This window comes from Heterodontus francisci, chromosome 34, assembly GCF_036365525.1.
Source record: "Heterodontus francisci isolate sHetFra1 chromosome 34, sHetFra1.hap1, whole genome shotgun sequence".
NCBI classification, from domain to species: Eukaryota; Metazoa; Chordata; class Chondrichthyes; order Heterodontiformes; family Heterodontidae; genus Heterodontus; species Heterodontus francisci.
In genome coordinates this window covers 18,300,381-18,322,685 of record NC_090404.1, presented here as the reverse complement: position 1 = coordinate 18,322,685, position 22,305 = coordinate 18,300,381, and the positions used below count along the sequence as shown (strand labels likewise).

The 22,305-nt window shown below is 47.5% G+C and overlaps 1 protein-coding gene across 1 annotated transcript; it reads right to left on the bottom strand.

The window, feature by feature from the left end:
- Positions 1-1,769: 1,769 nt before the first annotated feature.
- LOC137348684 (probable G-protein coupled receptor 139) lies at positions 1,770-5,237 on the bottom strand. The gene is made up of 2 exons (XM_068013942.1): positions 5,117-5,237; positions 1,770-2,668 (listed from the first exon to the last, which is right to left on the bottom strand). The coding sequence occupies exons 1-2, from the start codon at positions 5,235-5,237 to the stop codon at positions 1,770-1,772; spliced, it is 1,020 nt and encodes a 339-aa protein (XP_067870043.1).
- Positions 5,238-22,305: the final 17,068 nt, after the last annotated feature.

Below are 22,305 nucleotides of genomic sequence, written 5' to 3'. Positions count from 1 at the left end.
CTCAGCAGGTCTGGCAGCATCTGTGGAAAGAGAAGCAGAGTTAACGTTTCGGGTCAGTGACCCTTCTTCCGAAGAAGGGTCACTGACCCGAAACGTTAACTCTGCTTCTCTTTCCACAGATGCTGCCAGACCTGCTGAGTGAATCCAGCATTTCTTGTTTTTGTTTCAGTTCTACACTCACTGGTTCCTCTCTCTCTCCTCCCCTGAAGGTGCTGACTCTGACTGGGTTCAGTTCGACACTCACTGGTTCCTCTCTCTCTCCTCCCCTGAAGGTGCTGACTCTGACTGGGTTCAGTTCTACACTCACTGGTTCCTCTCTCTCTCCTCCCCTGAATGTGCTGACTCTGGCTGGGTTCAGTTCTACACTGACTGGTTCCTCTCTCTCTCCTCCCCTGGAGATGCTGACTCTGACTGGGTTCAGTTCGACACTCACTGGTTCCTCTCTTTCTCCTCCCCTGAAGGTGCTGACTCTGACTGGGTTCAGTTCTACACTCACTGGTTCCTCTCTCTCTCCTCCCCTGAATGTGCTGACTCTGACTGGGTTCAGTTCTACACTCACTGGTTCCTCTCTCTCTCCTCCCCTGAAGGTGCTGACTCTGACTGGGTTCAGTTCAACACACTGGTTCCTCTCTCTCTCCTCCCCTGAAGGTGCTGACTCTGACTGGGTTCAGTTCTACACTCACTGGTTCCTCTCTCTCTCCTCTCCTGAAGGTGCTTACTCTGACTGGGTTCAGTTCTACACTCACTGGTTCCTCTCTCTCTCCTCCCCTGAAGGTGCTGACTCTGACTGGGTTCAGTTCTACACTCACTTGTTCCTCTCTCTCTCCTCCCCTGAAGGTGCTGACTCTGACTGGGTTCAGTTCTACACTCACTGGTTCCTCTCTCTCTCCTCCCCTTTAGGTGCTGACTCTGACTGGGTTCAGTTCTACACTCACTGGTTCCTCTCTCTCTCCTCCCTGAAGGTGCTGACTCTGACTGGGTTCAGTTCTACACTCACTGGTTCCTCTCTCTCTCCTCCCTGAAGGTGCTGACTCTGACTGGGTTCAGTTCTACACTCACTGGTTCCCCTCTCTCACCTCCCCTTTAGGTGCTGACTGACTGGGTTCCCCCTCTCTCCTCCCCTGAATATGCTGACTCTGGCTGGGTTGAAAGGGACATTTGATTTGTCGAATTTTACTGGGATAAAATCTCTCTATGGAGAACCTTTAAACGGAATCAATCCACTACCACCCCCCCCCCCACCCCACCCCCACCACCCCCCAACCCCCCCCCCCCACCCCCCCACTCAGCATCCAGTGTCTGCTCCACTTTAAAGCCACTTGTATAAATAGAACATGAGCTTTTCAAAGGCTGATACCACTGACCTTGGAGTCTTTCAAAGCTTCCCTCCCATTCTGCATGTTGTATTGAGGCCTTTCCTGCGAGTTTTCCCTTGGTGTACCGGGGACCCAGCGGCTCGTCCGCCCATGTACTGTAAGTTGGCTGAGCAACCTTCTTCGCACAGACTGCTTTGCTAAAACACATGAAACCAGAGCCTGGCAGACTGGACCTTAAGAAACCGGACCAGGCCACTCCAGAGGACTACATGGGGCTTAAAACCAGCAGGAATTCGGCAAGACTGGTCTCTGCGGGCTTCCCACATCAACTGTTTCTGTTAGTCACTGAATTCAGGTGGTGAAAGATGAAAACCAGTCTCATGGTGTGTATCACAGAGATGAGAGGATTGGGTAGCACAGGAAACCAACATGTGATGATAGAAAGTCTGCTCATTATTTAATGAATTTAGCCATTACAGTAAAGGGATATTTCACCACATTCTTCAACTCCTCTCTGAATTTAGTCTGGGTCACTGCATAAATACACGTGTTGGTGCAGCAGCTCAGGAGCTGAAGCATAAATCCTAGTTCCTGTACAAACTGAGGTAGATATACAGGAATAACGTCTAACAAATACAATCGATTAGACACAAAAAACAACAGAAACACAGCCCATAACAGGATAAAATTCCCCGATATAACAAACAGTAAAATGATGGATTTCCTTCGCTTTTCCATCTCTGGATCACTGGGAATCTCTCCACTGCTGTGAGTCCGGAGTCTCCTACGAGCTCTGCTCGACACTAAAATGTGTCTGACGGTTAAAGCATTGAGCAGCAGAATTAATACAAAAGGAACAAATGGGTTTAAAATGTAATGAAAGGATTCGATTATTGCCCATACTGGTGAATAAATGACATCATCTGTTACATCACAAAACCAGGGATTATTGGAAAACTTATATTCACTTCCATACATAAAGAACCAGAAAATGTTCTTCACACAGAACAGCACACTCACTGTTCCGAGAACCACAGCCGCTGTTTTCTCAGTGCAATATTTTACTTTCAGCTTCCGGCCACAAATGGCCACAAATCGATCAAAGGTGAAAGTGACTGTGAACCAGACAGAACAGTCTGTGGCTGCATAAAGCAGGATGGCGTGGATATTACAGACTTTAATCTTCCACATGAACTGAAACTGGGCCGGAAAACGAAGAGGAATCTGTCTGAGTATTAGATCAGTGATAATGACCAATAAATCCGCCACTGCCATGGCAACCAGGTAGTGGGTGACACATTTGGAGAGACCGCACCTTCCTCGAGACAGGATCACAATCGTCACTAAATTCACTGTAAGGAAGTAAAAAAGGAACTTATATTTCAGACTGAGAGCAACAGCAGCCCTTCTGATGGAATTCTGCGTCAAATGTACAGCGTTATAATTGAATCCAGGACAAAATCTAACTATTTTACCTGTGATCTTTCAGCAGGAGAGAGGGTTTATCGTAAAACACAGCCCTGTTGTAGCAGCAAACCAAAACTACCAGCAGGCTCCAGCTCCAATTCCAAGCCTCTACTGGTTGCCAGTTGAAATCTACAATGGCCTTAATGATTTTGGCATAGAAGGGAAAATAACTGTGTTTCTAGACCTGATCAATATCCTGTAATCCTGCAGCAAACTGCACGCATCTGGACACAAGAACATAAGAAATAGGAACAGGTGCAGGCCTTTCAGCCCCTCAAGCCTGCTCCACCATTCAGTAAGATCATGGCTGATCTGATTGTGGCCTCAACTCCACTTTCCTGCCTACACCCACTAACCCTTGACTCCCTTGTAGATGAAAAATCTGTCTAACTCAGCCTTGAATATATTCAATGACCCAGCCTCCACTACTATCTGGGGTGGAGAATTCCAAAGATTAACAACTGTCAGAGAAAAGAAATTCCTCCTTATTTCCATCTTTAAAGGGGAGACCCCTTATTTTGAAACTGTGCTGCCTAGTTCTAGATTCCCCCATAAGGGGAAACATCCTCTCAGCATCTACCCTGTTAAGTCCCCTAAGAATCTTATATTCTTCAATAAGATCACCTCTAATTCTTGTGAACTCCAATGCCGATCGGCCCAACCTGCTCAACCTCTCCTCATAAGACATCCCTTCATTCTACGAATCTGCCTAGTGCACCTTCTGTGAAGTACCTCAAATGCAACTATATCCCACCTTAAATAAGCAGTACAGAATTGTACACAGTACGCTAGGTGTGGTCTCATCAATGCCCTGTACAGTTATAGCAAAATAGATAGATTCAAGTTAGATCCAAGATAGGTAGATAGATAGATAGATAGATAGAGAGAAAGACAGCGCGAGAGATGGATGGATGGACATAGAGTGTTGTAGTCAGATGAGAAGATTATCAGACAGTTGAACCACACATGGCTATCAATGTTTTTGCACAATTTCTCTCTTTATCACTTCATCTCTCTATTCTATATATAGAATCACAATTTGAAACTGATGGAGCATTTCTCTGTTAACTTGGATTTTTTCTCCAAATCTGGGACCAGAGAAGTTTAGGGAGAGAATTCCAGAATCTAGGGCCAAAGCTGAAGGCACGGCCAGCAGGGGAGGAGTGATTAAAATCAGGGACACACAGAATCCCCAAGATCGCAGGAGTGCAGAGATTGCAAAGGTTTGTATATCTGTAAAAAGCTACTGAGATTGGGCAGGATGAGGCAATGGAGGGATTTGAAAACAAGGATGACAATTTTTAAATTGAGGTGATGCTGGACCGGGAGCCAATGTAGTCTGGTGAGCAGAGCTCTGATTGGTGAACTGGATTGGTGCGAGATCGGAAACGTGCAACAGATATATGGGTGAGTTCAAAATTATTGAGGGTGGAAAATGAGAGGGCAGCCAGGAGAACATTGGAATAGACAAGTCTGGAATGAACAAAGGCATGGATCAGGGTTTCAGCAGCAAATGAGAAGAGTCAAGCAGTGATCCTTTTTTATTCATTTATGGCATGTGAGTGTCGCTGGTAAGACAAATATCTGGTGCCCATCCGTAATGGTCCTTTGAGAACATGTTGGTGAGCCACCTTTTCCAACCACTGCAGTCTTTGTGGTGCAGGTACATCCACACTGCTGCTAGGTGGGAAGTTGCAGCATTTTGATCCAGTGACAGTAAGGAAATGGCAATACACTTCCAAGTCAGGATGGTGAGTGGTTTTGTCGAGACCTTGCACGTGGTGGTGTTGCCATGCATCTGCTGCCCTTGTTCTTGTAGGTAGAGCTCACCGGTTTAGAAGGTGCTGTCAAAGGAGCTTTGTAAAGTTGCTGCACTGCATCTTGTGGATCGTACACACTGTTGCTTGCCACTGTGTGCCGGTGGTGGAGGGAGTGAATGTTTAAGGTGGAGGATCGGGTGCCGATCAAGTCGGCTGCTTTGTACTGGATGATGTCGGAGGTCTTGAGTGTTGGAGCTACACCCATCCAGGCAGTGGAGAGTATTCCATCACATTCCTGACTTGTGCCTTGTAGATGGTGGGCAGGCATTGACGAGTTAGGGGGTGAGTTACTCGCCCCTGAATTCCCAGCCTCTGACCCGTTCTTATAGCCACAGTATTTATATGGCTGGTCCAGTTCAGTTTCTGATCAGTGGTCACCCCCATAATGTTGATAGTGGGGCAGTGGGGAAGTCAGCGATGGTAACGGCATTGAACATTAAGAAGAGATGGTTACAGTCTGTCTTGTTTGAGAGGGTCATTGCCTGGCAATTGTGTGGCAGAACTGTAACTTGCCACCTATTAGCCCGTCTAAATGTTGTCCAGATCTTGTTGCACAGACTGCTTCAGTATCCAAGGAGTTGTGAATGGTGCTGAACATTGTGCAATCATCAGCGAACATCTCCACTTCTGACATTGTGATGGGCAGAAGATCATTGATGAAGCAGCTGAAGATGGTTGAGCCTCAGACTCCACCCTGAGGAACTCCTACAGTGATATCCTGGGACTGAGATGATTGACCTCCAACAACCACAACCATCTTTCTTTGTGCTAGTTATGACTCCAACCAGCGGTGAGTTTTCTCCCTGATTCCCATTGGTTCCAGTTTTGCTAGGGCTCCTTGATGCCATACTCGGTCAAATGCTGCCTTGTTATCAAAGGCAGTCACTCTCACCTCACATCTTGAATTCAGCTCTTTATGTCCATGTTTGAACCAATGCTGTAATGAGGTATGGAGCCGAGTGGCCCTGGGAGAACTAAACCTGTGCTACAATGAACAGGTTATCGCTGTGTGAGTGCTGGTTAATAGCATTGTTATTGACACCGTCTATCACTTTTCCCATGATTGAGAGTAAACCGATGGGGCAGTAATTGACTGGATTTGATTTGTCCTGCTTTTTGTGGACAGGATAAATCTGGGCAATATTTCACATTATCTGGTCGATCATTGTTGTAGCTGTACAGGAACAGCTTGGCTAGGGGTGCAGCTGGTTATAGAAGGCAAGTCTACAGTAGTACAGGGATGTTGTCAGGGCCCACAGCCTTTTCTCTATGCAGTGCATTCAGCCATTTCTTGGTATCCTGTGGAGTGAATAGAATTGAGTAAAGACTGGTATCTGTCACGGTGGAGACCTCAGGAAGAAGCCCTGATGGATTATCCACTCGGCAGTTCTGGTTGAAAATGATTGCAAATGCTTCAACCTTGTCTTTTGCATTGATGTGCTGGCCTCCCCCCTCATTGAGGATGGGGCTGTTTGTGGAACCTCCTCCTCCGGTTTGTTGTTTACTTGTCCACCACTATTCACAACTGTTAGCGTGGTGGAAATAGATAGTCTTGGTGATGACCTGAATATGTGGTCAGAAGCTCATCTCGGGATCAAATACAGCCTCAAATTTGTGAGCAATCTGCTTCAGCTTCAAGTGTTTTCCAGGGAGATGTAGCGAGTCCGTGGTGAAGGAATGGAATTTGAGTCTGGGACTGAAGAAAATGACTTCCACTTCCCAATATTTATTTGTAGGAAGTTTCCATGCATTGGATACTGAGTGTCGGGCAATCAGTGTGACAAATCAGAGACAGTTGCTTGTGGGACTCCAGAGGAAGAGATGCAGGAGTGTGAAGAGAAACCATCGTCTTTGACTGGATTGATAATTGAACCAGACCAAGGGACTCTCACCCAGCTGGACAATGGAGGAGATGTGTTGGAGTGCAGCTGTGTGATGAACCATGTCAAAGACTGAAGACATGTCGAGAAGGATAAAGGGAGACAGTTTACCATTAGCACAGTCACATAGGATATAATTTGTGTCTTTGACAAGGGCTGTTTAGATAGTGTGGCAAGAGTGGAAACTTGCATGGAGGGAATTCAAGCATGATGTTGGGGAAAGATGGGCATCGATTTGGGAGATGACAGTACAATTCAAAGACTTTGGAGAGGAAAGGGGTGTTGGAGATGGAATCGTCATTTACAAGGACTGAGGGGTTAAGGGCGGATTATTCGGCGGGGGTGGGGAGCGATGATAGCAGGTTTGAATGGGAGGAAAACAGTGGCAGAGCAGAGGGAACCATTAACTACATCAGCTAACATGGAGAGTAGGTAAAGAAGTTGAATGGTCCGTTGTTTGGTGGGCGTAGGGTTGATGGAGCAGGAGATGGGCCTCGTAGATGAAGTGAGGGCATGAGGGAGAGAAATGATAGAAGGATGCAAGTTCAGGGTAGGTCTTAGGTTTGGCCCAATTGTCTAGGGGAAGGGAGAGGATTGGCAGCGACAGGTGCACGGCCTCTATCTTCGTGATGAAGTAGTTCATGAGTTCCTCACACTTGTTTTGGAGGAGGGGTTGGACGAGCCAGTGGAAGGGGTTTAAAAAGATGGTTTCTAGTTGAGAAAAGAAGTCATGGTTTATCTTTCCATTCCAGAAAGATCCTGGAATAGTGAGCTGTCTTGGCTGAGGAGAGCAGGACTTGATATTGCTTTATATGGACCGGCCAGTTCTGGTGTTGACTGGTAAAAACAGTCGTTTGCCATGGACATTAAATCTGTGTACCTCGACTCTTGGGAGCAGAGATGAAAGCCATGCCAGCGAGAACAGCCAGGGTGTGAGAGACTATTGGCAAAGGGCATCAAAGGTGGAGATAAGGGGGTGAATGAGCAAATCGGTAGCTGCAGAAATGCTGTAGTGAATGGAGGTCCATAGGTTAGTCAGTCCATAATTGGGAATTCAGAGCTAGCCGCTCGCACTCACCCAGCTGCTCTGATGCTGAAACTGACATCTACCAGACAAGGTGAAAGATTGTCTCGGTTTATCCAATCACAGACAAAAGTCAACAAGTCATCAGGACAGTGATTGAGTTTTGAGTAGTGCCATAAAGTCGCATCTGCTCAACAGTACTTTGGTCACCGACACTCAGCTTGTGTTCCAGAAGCACCAGATACAAACCTCATCACTGTCTTGATGTAGACATTTTTTCAATGGGCGTCAAAGGAAAACATTTCCAATGACTGAGCTTATACCCGGCACAAGGAAAGCACGTGTCATCTTACTTGATGGAAGTGTCCTCAGAGTAACCATCTTTAGCTGCCTCATTGTGGAACTTCTGCCATCATCAAATCGTTCTCTCATGATTCTGGGGGTTTTCAGCCCCATTTACAACTCCTCCCTTTGCAGAGTCTGCATAACACCCAGTCTTGAACTGATACCCGGCAAGTACCTTCCTAGTTTTATAACTACCAATAATATTGATCGAAACAAGGAACACCCACCTCCACTTGAACCTCACCAAGTCCACAATATTAGACATGAATGACTGAAAGTTGAACCGGACAGGCACATCAACACTGTGACTGCAACAACAGGGCAGAGGCTGGGCACTCTGAGACAAGTGGCTCACCCCCTGATTACCCCAACACCATCAGGTGATGGAATATTCAACACTCATCTGGATGGGCATCACAACAACAGACAACAAGCTCAACACCATCCAGGACACAGCAGTTTGTTTCATTGGTAACCGTGTATCATTAGACTCCATATTCACCTCCTCCACCACTGTGGATGCAGTAAGTATGTCTTCAGAATGCTCTGCAGCAAAACATCGAGGTTCCTTCAACAGCACCTCCCTCTGCTTTGAGATTTCTAGCGAGATGGAGAAGAACAGAAATGCCTTGAGAACTATCATTTCTAACAGACGATACTGACTTGAACATATATCCCAGTCCCTTCATCAATGCTCAGTCAGAGTCCCAGAATTTCCTAAAACCACGTGGCAGCAACGTCAGCAGAATAATTACTTCAGCTCAGGGAGAAGATCCATCACCAGATTCTCAGCTCACGTCGGAATAGACAATAAATGGAAACTTGCTGGAGTCACCCACAACCCAGAAACAAACAAAGATAAATAATTAAATGGGAGTGGAATTATGAAGTGCAGTTGAGAATAAACTGAGGAGGTGGCCAGGGAAGGAATGGAGTCTGGGAATGAAAAGGAGAATAGAGTCTGTGGCCAAGATAGAGGAAAGAAGTTTTTGGCCAGGGCGGGAAATAGAGGCCACAGCCAGAACGGGGAATGGAGTATGTGACCAGTGTGGGGAATGGAGTCTGTGACCAGGGTGGGAAATATGGTCTGTGACCAAGGTGGGGAATGGAGTCTGCGACCAGGGAAATGGAGTCGGTGACCATGGAAATGGAGTCTGTGACCAGTGAGGGGAATGGAGTCTGTGACCAGGGGAATGGAGTCTGTGAACAGGGGAATGGAGTCTGTGACCAGGGGAATGGAGTCTGTGACCAGTGAGGGGAATGGAGTCTGTGACCAGGTTGGGGAATGGAGTCTGTGAACAGGGTGGGGAATGGAGTCTGTGACCAGGGAGGGGAATGGAGTCTGTGACCAGTGAGGGGAATGGAGTCTGTGATCAGTGAGGGGAATGGAGTCTGTGAACAGGGGAATGGAGTCTGTGACCAGTGATGGGAATGGAGTCTGTGAACAGGGGAATGGAGTCTGTGACCAGGCAGGGGAATGGAGTCTGTGAACAGGGGAATGGAGTCTGTGAACAGGGTGGGGAATGGAGTCTGTGAACAGGGAATGGAGTCTGTGACCAGTGAGGGGAATGGAGTCTGTGAACAGGGGAATAGAGTATGTGACCAGTGAGGGGGATGGAGTCTGTGACCAGGGGAATGGAGTCTGTGACCAGGCAGGGGAATGGAGTCTGTGACCAGGCAGGGGAATGGAGTCTGTGAACAGGGGAATGGAGTCTGTGAACAGGATGGGGAATGGAGTCTGTGAACAGGCGAATTGAGTCTGTGACCAGTGAGGGGAATTGAGTCTGTGAACAGTGAGGGGAATGGAGTCGGTGAACAGGGGAATGGAGTCTGTGACCAGTGAGGGGAATGGAGTCTGTGACCAGGGGAATGGAGTCTGTGACACAGACAGGGGAATGGAGTCTGTGATTAGGGGAATGGAGTCTGTGACCAGGGAGGGGGATGGAGTCTGTGAACAGGGTGGGGAATGGAGTCTGTGACACAGACAGGGGAATGGAGTCTGTGACCAGGGGAATGGAGTCTGTGACCAGGGAGGGGGATGGAGTCTGTGACCAGGGAGGGGAATGGAGTCTGTTACCAGTGAGGAGAATGGAGTCTGTGACCAGGGGAATGGAGTCTGTGAACAGGGGAATGGAGTCTGTGACCAGTGAGGGGAATGGAGTCCGTGACCAGGGGAATGGAGTCTGTGAACAGGGGAATGGAGTCTGTGACCAGGCAGGGGAATGGAGTCTGTGACGAGGGGAATGGAGTCTGTGACCAGGGAGGGGGATGGAGTCTGTGAACAGGGTGGGGAATGGAGTTTGTTACAAGTGAGGGGAATGGAGTCTGTAACCAGGGGAATAGATTCTGTGAACAGGGGAATGGAGTCTGTGACCAGGCAGGGGAATGGAGTCTGTGACCAGGGGAATGGAGTCTGTGTACAGGGGAATGGAGTCTGTGAACAGGGTGGGGAATGGAGTCATTGACCAGGGGAATGGAGTCTGTGAACAGGGGAATGGAGTCTGTGACCAGGCAGGGGAATGGAGTCTGTGACCAGGGGAATGGAGTCTGTGAACAGGGGAATGGAGTCTGAGAACAGGGTGGGGACTGGAGTCTGTGACCAGGGGAATGGAGTCTGTGACCAGGCAGGGGAATGGAGTCTGTGACCAGGGGAATGGAGTCTGTGAACAGGGTGGGGAATGGAGTCTGTGAACAGGGAATGGAGTCTGTGACCAGGGGAATGGAGTCTGTGAACAGGGGAATGGAGTCTGTGACCAGGGGAATGCAGTCTGTGACCAGGCAGGGGAATGGAGTCTGTGAACAGGATGGGGAATGGAGTCTGTGAACAGGGGAATTGAGTCTGTGACCAGTGAGGGGAATGGAGTCTGTGAACAGGGGAATGGAGTCTGTGTCCAGGCAGGGGAATGGAGTCTGTGACCAGGGCAATGGAGTCTGTGACCAGGCAGGGGAATGGAGTCTGTGAACAGGGGAATGGAGTCTGTGACCAATGAGGGGAATGGAGTCTGTGACCAGGGAGGGGAATGGAGTCTGTGAACAGGGTGGGGAATGGAGTCTGTGAACAGGGTGGGGAATGGAGTCTGTGACCAGTGAGGGGAATGGAGTCTGTGAACAGGGGATTGGAGTCTGTGACCAGTGAGGGGAATGGAGTCTGTGACGAGGGGAATGGAGTCTGTGACCAGTGAGGGGAATGGAGTCTGTGATGAGGGGAATGGAGTCTGTGACCAGTGAGGGGAATGGAGTCTGTGACCAGGGTGGGGAATGGAATCTGTGAACAGGGTGGGGAATGGAGTCTGTGACCAGTGAGGGGAATGGAGTCTGTGAACAGGGGAATGGAGTCTGTGAACAGGGTGGGGAATGGAGTCTGTGACCAGGGAGGGGAATGGAGTCTGTTACCAGTGAGGGAAATGGAGTCTGTGAACAGGGGAATGGAGTCTGTGACCAGGCAGGGGAATGGAGTCTGTGAACAGGGGAATGGAGTCTGTGACCAGTGAGGGGAATGGAGTCTGTGAACAGGGGAATGGAGTCTGTGACGAGGGGAATGGAGTCTGTGACCAGTGAGGGGAATGGAGTCTGTGATGAGGGGAATGGAGTCTGTGACCAGGGAGGGGAATGGAGTCTGTGACCAGGGAGGGGAATGGAGTCTGTGAACAGGGGAATGGAGTCTGTGACCAGGGAGGGGAATGGAATCTGTGAACAGGGTGGGGAATGGAGTCTGTGACCAGGTAGGGGAATGGAGTCTGTTACCAGTGAGGGGAATGGAGTCTGTGAACAGGGGAATGGAGTCTGTGAACTGTGAGGGGAATGGAGTCCGTGACCAGGGGAATGGAGTCTGTGAACAGGGGAATGGAGTCTGTGAACAGGGGAATGGAGTCTGTGAACAGGGAGGGGAATGGAGTATGTGACCAGTGAGGGGAATGGAGTCTGTAACCAGGGGAATGGATTCTGTGAACAGGGGAATGGAGTCTGTGAACAGGGGAATGGAGTCTGTGAACTGTGAGGGGAATGGAGTCCGTGACCAGGGGAATGGAGTCTGTGAACAGGGGAATGGAGTCTGTGAACAGGGTGGGGAATGGAGTCATTGACCAGGGGAATGGAGTCTGTGAACAGGGGAATGGAGTCTGTGAACAGGGTGGGGAATGGAGTCATTGACCAGGGGAATGGAGTCTGTGACCAGGGTGGGGAATGGAGTCTGTGACCAGGAGGGGCATGGAGTCTGTTACCAGTGAGGGGAATGGAGTCTGTAACCAGGGAATGGATTCTGTGAACAGGGGAATGGAGTCTGTGACCAGGCAGGGGAATGGAGTCTGTGACCTGGGGAATGGAGTCTGTGACCAGTGAGGGGAATGGAGTCTGTGAACAGGGGAATGGAGTCTGTGACCAGGCAGGGGAATGAGTCTGTGACCAGGCAGGGGAATGGAGTCTGTGACCTGGGGAATGGAGTCTGTGACCAGTGAGGGGAATGGAGTCTGTGAACAGGGGAATAAAGTCTGTGACCAGGGAGGGGAATGGAGTCTGTGACCAGGGCAATGGAGTCTGTGACCAGGCAGGGGAATGAGTCTGTGAACAGGGTGGGGAATGGAGTCTGTGACCAGTGAGGGGAATGGAGTCTGTGAACAGGGGAATGGAGTCTGTGACCAGGGAGGGGAATGGAGTCTGTGAACAGGGTGGGGAATGGAGTCTGTGAACAGGGTGGGGACTGGAGTCTGTGACCAATGAGGGGAATGGAGTCTGTGAACAGGGGAATGGAGTCTGTGACCAGTGAGGGGAATGGAGTCTGTGACCAGGGAGGGGAATGGAATCTGTGAACAGGGTGCGGAATGGAGTCTGTGACCAGTGAGGGGAATGGAGTCTTTAATGAGGGGAATGGAGTCTGTGACCAGTGAGGGGAATGGAGTCTGTGAACAGGGGAATGGAGTATGTGAAAAGTGAGGGGAATGGAGTCCGTGACCAGGGTAATGGAGTCTGTGAACAGGGGAATGGAGTCTGTGAACAGGGTGGGGAATGGAGTCTGTGACCAGGGAGGGGAATGGAGTCTGTTACCAGTGAGGGAAATGGAGTCTGTAACCAGGGGAATGGATTCTGTGAACAGGGGAATGGAGTTTGTGACCAGGCAGGGAAATGGAGTCTGTGACCAGTGAGGGGAATGGAGTCTGTGAACAGGGGAATGGAGTCTGTGACCAGTGAGGGGAATGGAGTCTGTGACAAGGGGAATGGAGTCTGTGACCAGTGAGGGGAATGGAGTCTGTGATGAGGTGAATGGAGTCTGTGACCAGTGAGGGGAATGGAGTCTGTGAACAGGGGAATGAAGTCTGTGACCAGGGAGGGGAATGGAATCTGTGAACAGGGTGAGGAATGGAGTCTGTGACCAGGGAGGGGAATGGAATCTGTGAACAGGGTGGGGAATGGAGTCTGTGACCAGGGAGGGGAATGGAGTCTGTTACCAGTGAGGGGAATGGAGTCCGTGACCAGGGGAATGGAGTCTGTGAACAGGGGAATGGAGTCTGTGACCAGGGAGGGGAATGGAGTCTGTTCCCAGTGAGGGGAATGGAGTCTGTTCCCAGTGAGGGGAATGGAGTCTGTAACCAGGGGAATGGATTCTGTGAACAGGGGAATGGAGTCTGTGACCAGGCAGGGGAATGGAGTCTGTGACCAGGGGAATGGAGTCTGTGACCAGGGGAATGGAGTCTGTGAACAGGGGAATGGAGTCTGTTACCAGGGAGGGGCATGTAGTCTGTGACCAGGGAGGGGCATGGAGTCTGTAACCAGGGGAATGGATTCTGTGACCAGGGGAATGGAGTCTGTGACCAGGGGAATGGATTCTGTGAACAGGGGAATGGAGTCTGTGACCAGGCAGGGGAATGGAGTCTGTGACCTGGGGAATGGAGTCTGTGACCAGTCAGGGGAATGGAGTCTGTGAACAGAGGAATGGAGTCTGTGAACAGGGGAATAAAGTCTGTGACCAGGGAGGGGAATGGAGTCTGTGAACAGGGGAATGGAGTCTGTGACCAGGGGAATGGAGTCTGTGACCAGTGAGGGGAATGGAGTCTGTGACCAGGTTGGGGAATGGAGTCTGTGAACAGGGTGGGGAATGGAGTCTGTGACCAGGGAGGGCAATGGAGTCTGTGACAAGGGTGGGGAATGGAGTCTGTGACCAGTGAGGGGAATGGAGTCTGTGAACAGGGGAATGGAGTCTGTGACCAGTGAGGGGAATGGAGTCTGTGAACAGGGGAATGGAGTCTGTGACCAGTGAGGGGAATGGAGTCTGTGACGAGGGGAATGGAGTCTGTGACCAGTGAGGGGAATGGAGTCTGTGATGAGGGGAATGAATCTGTGAACAGGGTGGGGAATGGAGTCTGTGACCAGTGAGGGGAATGGAGTCTTTGATGAGGGGAATGGAGTCTGTGACCAGTGAGGTGAATGGAGTCTGTGAACAGGGGAATGGTGTCTGTGAACAGTGAGGGGAATGGAATCCGTGACCAGGGGAATGGAGTCTGTGAACAGGGGAATGGAGTCTGTGAACAGGGTGGGGAATGGAGTCTGTGACCAGGGAGGGGAATGGAGTCTGTTACCAGTGAGGGAAATGGAGTCTGTAACCAGGGGAATGGATTCTGTGAAAAGGGGAATGGAGTTTGTGACCAGGCAGGGGAATGGAGTCTGTGAACAGGGGAATGGAGTCTGTGAACAGTGAGGGGAATGGAATCCGTGACCAGGGGAATGGAGTCTGTGAACAGGGGAATGGAGTCTGTGAACAGGGTGGGGAATGGAGTCTGTGACCAGGGAGGGGAATGGAGTCTGTTACCAGTGAGGGAAATGGAGTCTGTAACCAGGGGAATGGATTCTGTGAAAAGGGGAATGGAGTTTGTGACCAGGCAGGGGAATGGAGTCTGTGAACAGGGGAATGGAGTCTGTGACCAGTGAGGGGAATGGAGTCTGTGAACAGGGGAATGGAGTCTGTGAACAGGGGAATGGAGTCTGTGAACAGGGTGGGGAATGGAGTCTGTGACCAGTGAGGGGAATGGAGTCTTTGATGAGGGGAATGGAGTCTGTGACCAGGGAGGGGAATGGAGTCTGTGAACAGGGGAATGGTGTCTGTGAACAGTGAGGGGAATGGAATCCGTGACCAGGGGAATGGAGTCTGTGAACAGGGGAATGGAGTCTGTGAACAGGGTGGGGAATGGAGTCTGTGACCAGGGAGGGGAATGGAGTCTGTTACCAGTGAGGGAAATGGAGTCTGTAACCAGGGGAATGGATTCTGTGAAAAGGGGAATGGAGTTTGTGACCAGGCAGGGGAATGGAGTCTGTGAACAGGGGAATGGAGTCTGTGACCAGTGAGGGGAATGGAGTCTGTGAACAGGGGAATGGAGTCTGTGACCAGTGAGGGGAATGAAGTCTGTGACGAGGGGAATGGAGTCTGTGACCAGTGAGGGGAATGGAGTCTGTGATGAGGGGAATGGAGTCTGTGACCAGTGAGGGGAATGGAGTCTGTGAACAGGGGAATGAAGTCTGTGACCAGGGAGGGGAATGGAATCTGTGAACAGGGTGAGGAATGGAGTCTGTGACCAGGGAGAGGAATGGAGTCTGTTACCAGTGAGGGGAATGGAGTCTATGAACAGGGGAATGGAGTCAGTGAACAGGGTGGGGAATGGAGTCTGTGACCAGGGGAATGGAGTCTGTGAACAGGGGAATGGAGTCTGTGAAAAGGGTGGGGAATGGAGTCTGTGACCAGGGAGGGGCAAGGAGTCTGTGACCAGGGAGGGGCATGGAGTCTGTTACCAGTGAGGGGAATGGATTCTGTGATCAGGGGAATGGAGTCTGTGACCAGGGGAATGGATTCTGTGAACAGGGGAATGGAGTCTGTGACCAGGCAGGGGAATGGAGTCTGTGACCTGGGGAATGGAGTCTGTGACCAGGGGAATGGAGTCTGTGACCAGTGAGGGGAATGGAGTCTGTGAACAGGGGAATGGAGTCTGTGAACAGGGGAATAACGTCTGTGACCAGGGAGGGGAATGGGGTCTGTGACCAGGGGAATGGAGTCTGTGAACAGGGGAATGGAGTCTGTGACCAGGGGAATGGAGTCTGTGACCAGTGAGGAGAATGGATTCTGTGAACTGGGGAATAAAGTCTGTGACCAGGGAGGGGAATGGGGTCTGTGGCCAGGGGAATGGAGTCTGTGAACAGGGGAATGGAGTCTGTGAACAGGGTGGGGAATGGAGTTTGTGACCAGGGGAATGGAGTCTGTGAACAGGGGAATGGAGTCTGTGAACAGGGTGGGGAATGGAGTTTGTGACCAGTGAGGGGAATGGAGTCTGTGAACAGGGGAATGGAGTCTGTGAACAGGGGAATGGAGTCTGTGACCAGGGGAATGGAGTCTGTGACCAGTGAGGAGAATGGAGTCTGTGAACAGGGGAATGGATTCTGTGAACAGGGGAATAAAGTCTGTGACCAGGGAGGGGAATGGGGTCTGTGACCAGGGGAATGGAGTCTGTGAACAGGGGAATGGAGTCTGTGAACAGGGTGGGGAATGGAGTTTGTGACCAGGGGAATGGAGTCTGTGAACAGGGGAATGGAGTCTGTGAACAGGGTGGGGAATGGAGTTTGTGACCAGGGGAATGGAGTCTGTGACCAGGGAGGGGAATGGAGTCTGTAACCAGGGGAATGGATTCTGTGAACAGGGGAATGGAGTCTGTGAACAGGGTGGGGAATGGAGTTTGTGACCAGGGGAATGGAGTCTGTGAACAGGGTGGGGAATGGAATTTGTGACCAGGGGAATGGAGTCTGTGAACAGGGGAATGGATTCTGTGAACAGGGGAATGGAGTCTGTGACCAGGGGAATGGAGTTTGTGACCAGGGGAATGGATTCTGTGAACAGGGGAATGGAGTCTGTGAACAGGGGAATGGAGTCTGTGACCAGGGGAATGGAGTCTGTGAACAGGGGAATGGAGTCTGTGACCAGGGGAATGGATTCTGTGAACAGGGGAATGGAGTCTGTGACCAGGGGAATGGAGTCTGTGACCAGGGGAATGGATTCTGTGAACAGGGTGGGGAATGGAGTTTGTGACCAGGGGAATGGAGTCTGTAACCAGGGGAATGGATTCTGTGAACAGGGGAATGGAGTCTGTGACCAGGGGAATGGATTCTGTGAACAGGGGAATGGAGTCTGTGACCAGTGAGGGGAATGGAGTTTGTGACCAGGGGAATGGAGTCTGTGACCAGTGAGGGGAATGGAGTCTGTGACCAGGTTGGGGAACGGAGTCTGTGAACAGGGTGGGGAATGGAGTTTGTGACCAGGGGAATGGAGTCTGTGACCAGTGAGGGGAATGGAGTCTGTGACCAGTGAGGGGAATGGAGTCTGTAACCAGGGGAATGGATTCTGTGAACAGGGGAATGGAGTCTGTGACCAGGGGAATGGAGTCTGTGACCAGGGAGGGCAATGGAGTCTGTGACCAGGGTAAGGAGATTGTGGCGAGGGAATAATTGAATTATTTGTTGAAATCAGAATCTTCACAACCAATGTATTGAATGCACACATTGTTTAAGTGAGAACTTTCTGAGTAAATACAAGTTACTTTGAACAAGCAGACCATCAATTTCTATAGAATAATAATATGAGTGACAATGAAAGATGTCACGGTGGAGTTTTTGAAACTGGTTGAACACATTTGTAACAGTGTTAACCGTTCGCCTTTCACCTCCTTGTGAGAACTAAACATATGAATAATTGATAGAGTGGTTATCAGATGGGAAATATCTGAAGATTTCACCAGTTACAGATCTCTGTTTCCAATCAGCTGGAATAATTTCCACCAACTGGAGGTGTTGGATAGTCAATGTGGATCACCGACATCTACTGAACTGTGGTTGAACAATGGAAATAAATTAGTTCAAATAGGAATATGTATTACAGTTTTAATCCTGTCCCTATCATCTAGAATCAGTGACTGTAAGTCAGAGCGGGATACAATAGCAAGTAAGACAGCTGCTTGGATATTTTCTCACACTTCAGAGTATATTTGTGATTTATCTGTCAGCGCTGGTTTACACAGATCAGTGTTGTTAACTATATCTAGTTGACCTTAAAACACCCATTACCTCTGAAAACATATTTATGATTCTATGCGAGGGTTCAGTGTAGAGAGCAGATACTGACAGCTGTCCAATAAAGAGAATAGATCATGCACATTTTTGTGTAAGAAATTCAAATAGTCGTTAAAATCTAAAACTGGTGGATGCAAGTTGTGAAAAACACAAACTGTTCATTGAAACTGGGACCAATGATTAAACAACTGAAAAAAAAATACACAACCGTGCATTACTCGACACAGAACAAGAGAATAACACAGATTACAATGAATAACCATGTCTAAAGGACAAGGTCAGTAAATGCAGTGAAATATGATTTACAGAATGAATTGCTGAAATAGTGCTCACCAGGAACGCCAACAGCAGCCAGGAGCGGGTAATAAACCCTTTGTACATCATAAAATGTCCACAAAATCCGAAGCTCAGTTGGAATTTGCCAGAACATGATTTCACTATTTGTGATATCCAGTGATATCCAATGATCGCTGTTTGTAGTGGAGACCAAACTCAGTCAAATACTGATGTCAATACTAAAAACATTCCCTATTTATAACCCGAGGGAACTCACCAGTGAAACAATTAAACTATACACTTGACAATATTAGTAAAAGTCACTGAACAAACAAGATGACTTAATCCTTTCACTCCCTCAATTTATATTGCAAAATCTCATCACAGCAGCACGGCATTCACACCAAATGAATTCATCCAAAAGAACAACATTACTTTTGTAATATTAAATACTGCAGTCTTACAGCACTGAACTGAAGTGAACAGCTTCATTTACAGAGTCACCATTGATGTAATGTTACCCTGCAATGTCAGACTTTCCATTTATGTGTCAGGGAAGAAGTTAACAAAAGCACTAAAGACAAAAATGGATGGACAGAGGCTCAAAAAGGATATATGGGAAATGATAACACAATGATCAGTAAATATACATGGGGACAGATAACACAATGATCAGTAAAGATACATGGGACTGATAACACAATGATCAGTAAGTATACATGGGGACTGATAATACAATGATCAGTAAGGATAAATGGGACTGAATACACAATGATCAATAAGTATACATGGGGTCTGATAACACAATGATCAATAAGTATACATGGGGTCTGATAACACAATGATCAATAAGTATACATGGGGTCTGATAACACAATGATCAATAAGTATACATGGGGTCTGATAACACAATGATCAATAAGTATACATGGGGTCTGATAATACAATGATCAGTAAGGATACATGGGGACTGATAACCCAATGATCCATAAGTATACATGGGGACTGATAATACAATGATCAGTAAAGATAGATGTGGACTGATAACACAATGGTCAATAAGTATACATGGGGACTAATAGTACAATGATCAGTAAGGATACATGGGGACTGATAACACAATGGTCAATAAGTATACATGGGGACGGATAATACAATGATCAGTAAGGATACATGGGGATTGATAACACAATGATCAGTAAAGATACATGGGGACTGATAATACAATGATCAGTAAAGATAGATGAGGACTGATAACACAATGGTCAGTAATGATGCATGGGGATTGATAATACAATGGTCAGTAAGGATACATGGGGATTGATAATACAATGGTCAGTAAGGATACATGGGGACTGATAATACAATGGTCAGTAAAGATAGATGAGGACTGATAACACAATGGTCAGTAATGATACATGGGGACTGATAATACAATGATCAGTAAGGATGCATGGGAACTGATAATACAATGGTCAGTAAAGATAGATGAGGACTGATAACACAATGGTCAGTAATGATACATGGGGACTGATAATACAATGATCAGTAAAGATAGATGAGGACTGATAACACAATGGTCAGTAATGATACATGGGGATTGATAATACAATGGTCAGTAAAGATAGATGAGGACTGATAATACAATGGTCAGTAATGATGCATGGGGATTGATAATACAATGGTCAGTAAGGATACATGGGGATTGATAATACAATGATCAGTAAAGATAGATGAGAACTGATAACACAATGGTCAGTAATGATGCATGGGGATTGATAATACAATGGTCAGTAAGGATACATGGGGATTGATAATACAATGATCAGTAAAGATAGATGAGGACTGATAACACAATGGTCAGTAATGATGCATGGGGATTGATAATACAATGGTCAGTAAGGATACATGGGGATTGATAATACAATGGTCAGTAAGGATACATGGGGATTGATAATACAATGATCAGTAAAGATAGATGAGGACTGATAACACAATGGTCAGTAATGATGCATGGGGATTGATAATACAATGGTCAGTAAGGATACATGGGGATTGATAATACAATGGTCAGTAAGGATACATGGGGACTGATAATACAATGATCATTAAGTATACATGGGGACTGATAATACAATGTTCAGTAAGTATACATGGGGACTGATAATGCAATGTTCAGTAAGGATATATGTGGACTTAGAATGTTATTGTCATTAAGCATAGCTACATGGAGCCTGAAAATGTAATGGATTCTTTAAGGATGCATGTGGACTGATAATCCATTGGTCATTAAGGGCACAAGTGAACTGGCATTCCAATGGTCAGTAAGGACATATGGGACTGATAGTCCCATTTCCTAGGAATGATACATGGTCTGATAATGCAATGGTCATTAATGATAGATCGGGACTGATAATACAATGTTCAGTAAGGATACATGGGTCTGATAGTACAATGGTCAGCACAGATACCTGGGGACCGATAATATAATAGTTAGTAAGGATACACGGGAACTGATAACACAATGGTCAGTAAGTATACTTGGGGTCTTGTGCGGTGCCAACATTTCATTTTTCCATTCAGAGGGCATGCTATGATTTTGTTTGTTCTCAGAGCTGCACAATGGGGGAGAAAAGGAGGCCAGCACAGGAGAGAAGAGGTTGAAGGGGTGAGTCACCATCCACTTCATATTTAGGGAACTCTACCCAAATAATCTTCCTTTTGTTATTGCTTAACCGCAGTTAGTGGAATTTTAATATCCTTTCATCACATTAGTGAGAGCACATGCTGTAAGCTCAAACACTCGAAGAGGATTGCTATGGTATCTTCGAATCATAATGGTTGGAGGCACACTATAAACAACAACAACTTTCATTTATACGTTGCCTTTAATGTAGCAAAAAAATCCAAAGGCCCTTCACAGGAGCGTTATCAAATAAAATTCTCTTAGGCAGAGACATGTGTCCCTGAATAGAATCGGTTCCTGGAGATATAGAACAGGGGAATTTAGGAGGTTTCACCCTCTCTAACTAAGACCTTGTGAAAATCAAATGGATAGAAGCCATTTACCCAATTCAGGGTTACTTTTACTGTAAATCTATATAAGAATTGCGATATTAAAGCTCCTTATTCTCTCTAGTCCACATGCACATGTAAATACATCCAAAAGAAAGCTGGTTAACCAGGGGAAAAGGAATTTTGTTTACAGCTGTTTCATAGGAATGAAAGGAATAATAAAATATCTTAGTCTGTCATGATCTGGAAAGAAAGTTTTCATTTTGGCGAGGTGTCCCAAAGTCGAATAGTTGTATGCCACTCGAATTCTTTCGAGGCGAGGTTGATGAACAGTCTGTGAGGGCTAGGCATCCAAAGAACTTTCACAGGAGAAGTCTTCACATAAGTTCTTCCATCAGGGGTGTAGCAGCAGTTCTTCTTGGGTCTTGCAGCAGCATTATAGCAGTCGAAGATTTGTTAACATTTCAGGATTTCCTAAAACACAGGAGGCAACAGGAACCACATTTGATGCGGGGATTCTTCAGAGACAGGAGGCAATAGGAATCTGCCACATTTGAAATACAGCGTTTCTTCACAAGCTGCAGGTTCCTTTACAGAGAGGTAATACTTTTTCTGGGTCTTCTTCCGATCTCCAGGCAGGTAAATGTCAAATTTTAAATGCCCGCTCTTTGTCCAACTCACTGGCTTTTTCAAAGTTCCAAACTGAAACTGAAACTTCCAGTCATAAAATCTCTCTTGCAACGTGAAGAATATCTCTGAGGTGAAGCCCTTGCTGGTTTCCTTGCAGTTGCCTGCTTTCCTGTCCTTGTTTACAATGTTCAGCTTTTATTTAACTTCCTTTAAAAACATTCATAAAGTTCAACTATTTTCAAGTGTCTCAATGCCCACTGAAACTCTTTGTCAGTTTTTAAAAAACAAACAAAACCCTAAGTTTTTAATGCAAAAAACAAAATCCTTGTAACAATACTCAGGGTCTATTATAGCTGCACAGGAATACCCAGAGTCTAGCACAGCTGGAAAGATATACATACCCAGGGTCTATCACAGCAGGAGAGGGATACCCAGGG

What these genes read in the sequence shown, in the direction of transcription:
- LOC137348684 (XM_068013942.1), bottom strand. Translation starts at nt 5,237, where the DNA reads ATGTCAGAAGTGGAGATGTTCGCTGATGATTGCACAATGTTCAGCACC. An exon ending in TTTAGACGGGCTAATAGGTG is followed by an intron (nt 2,669 to 5,116) that starts GCAAGTTACAGT and finishes ACTTCCTTACAG; the next exon opens with TGAATTTAGTGACGATTGTG.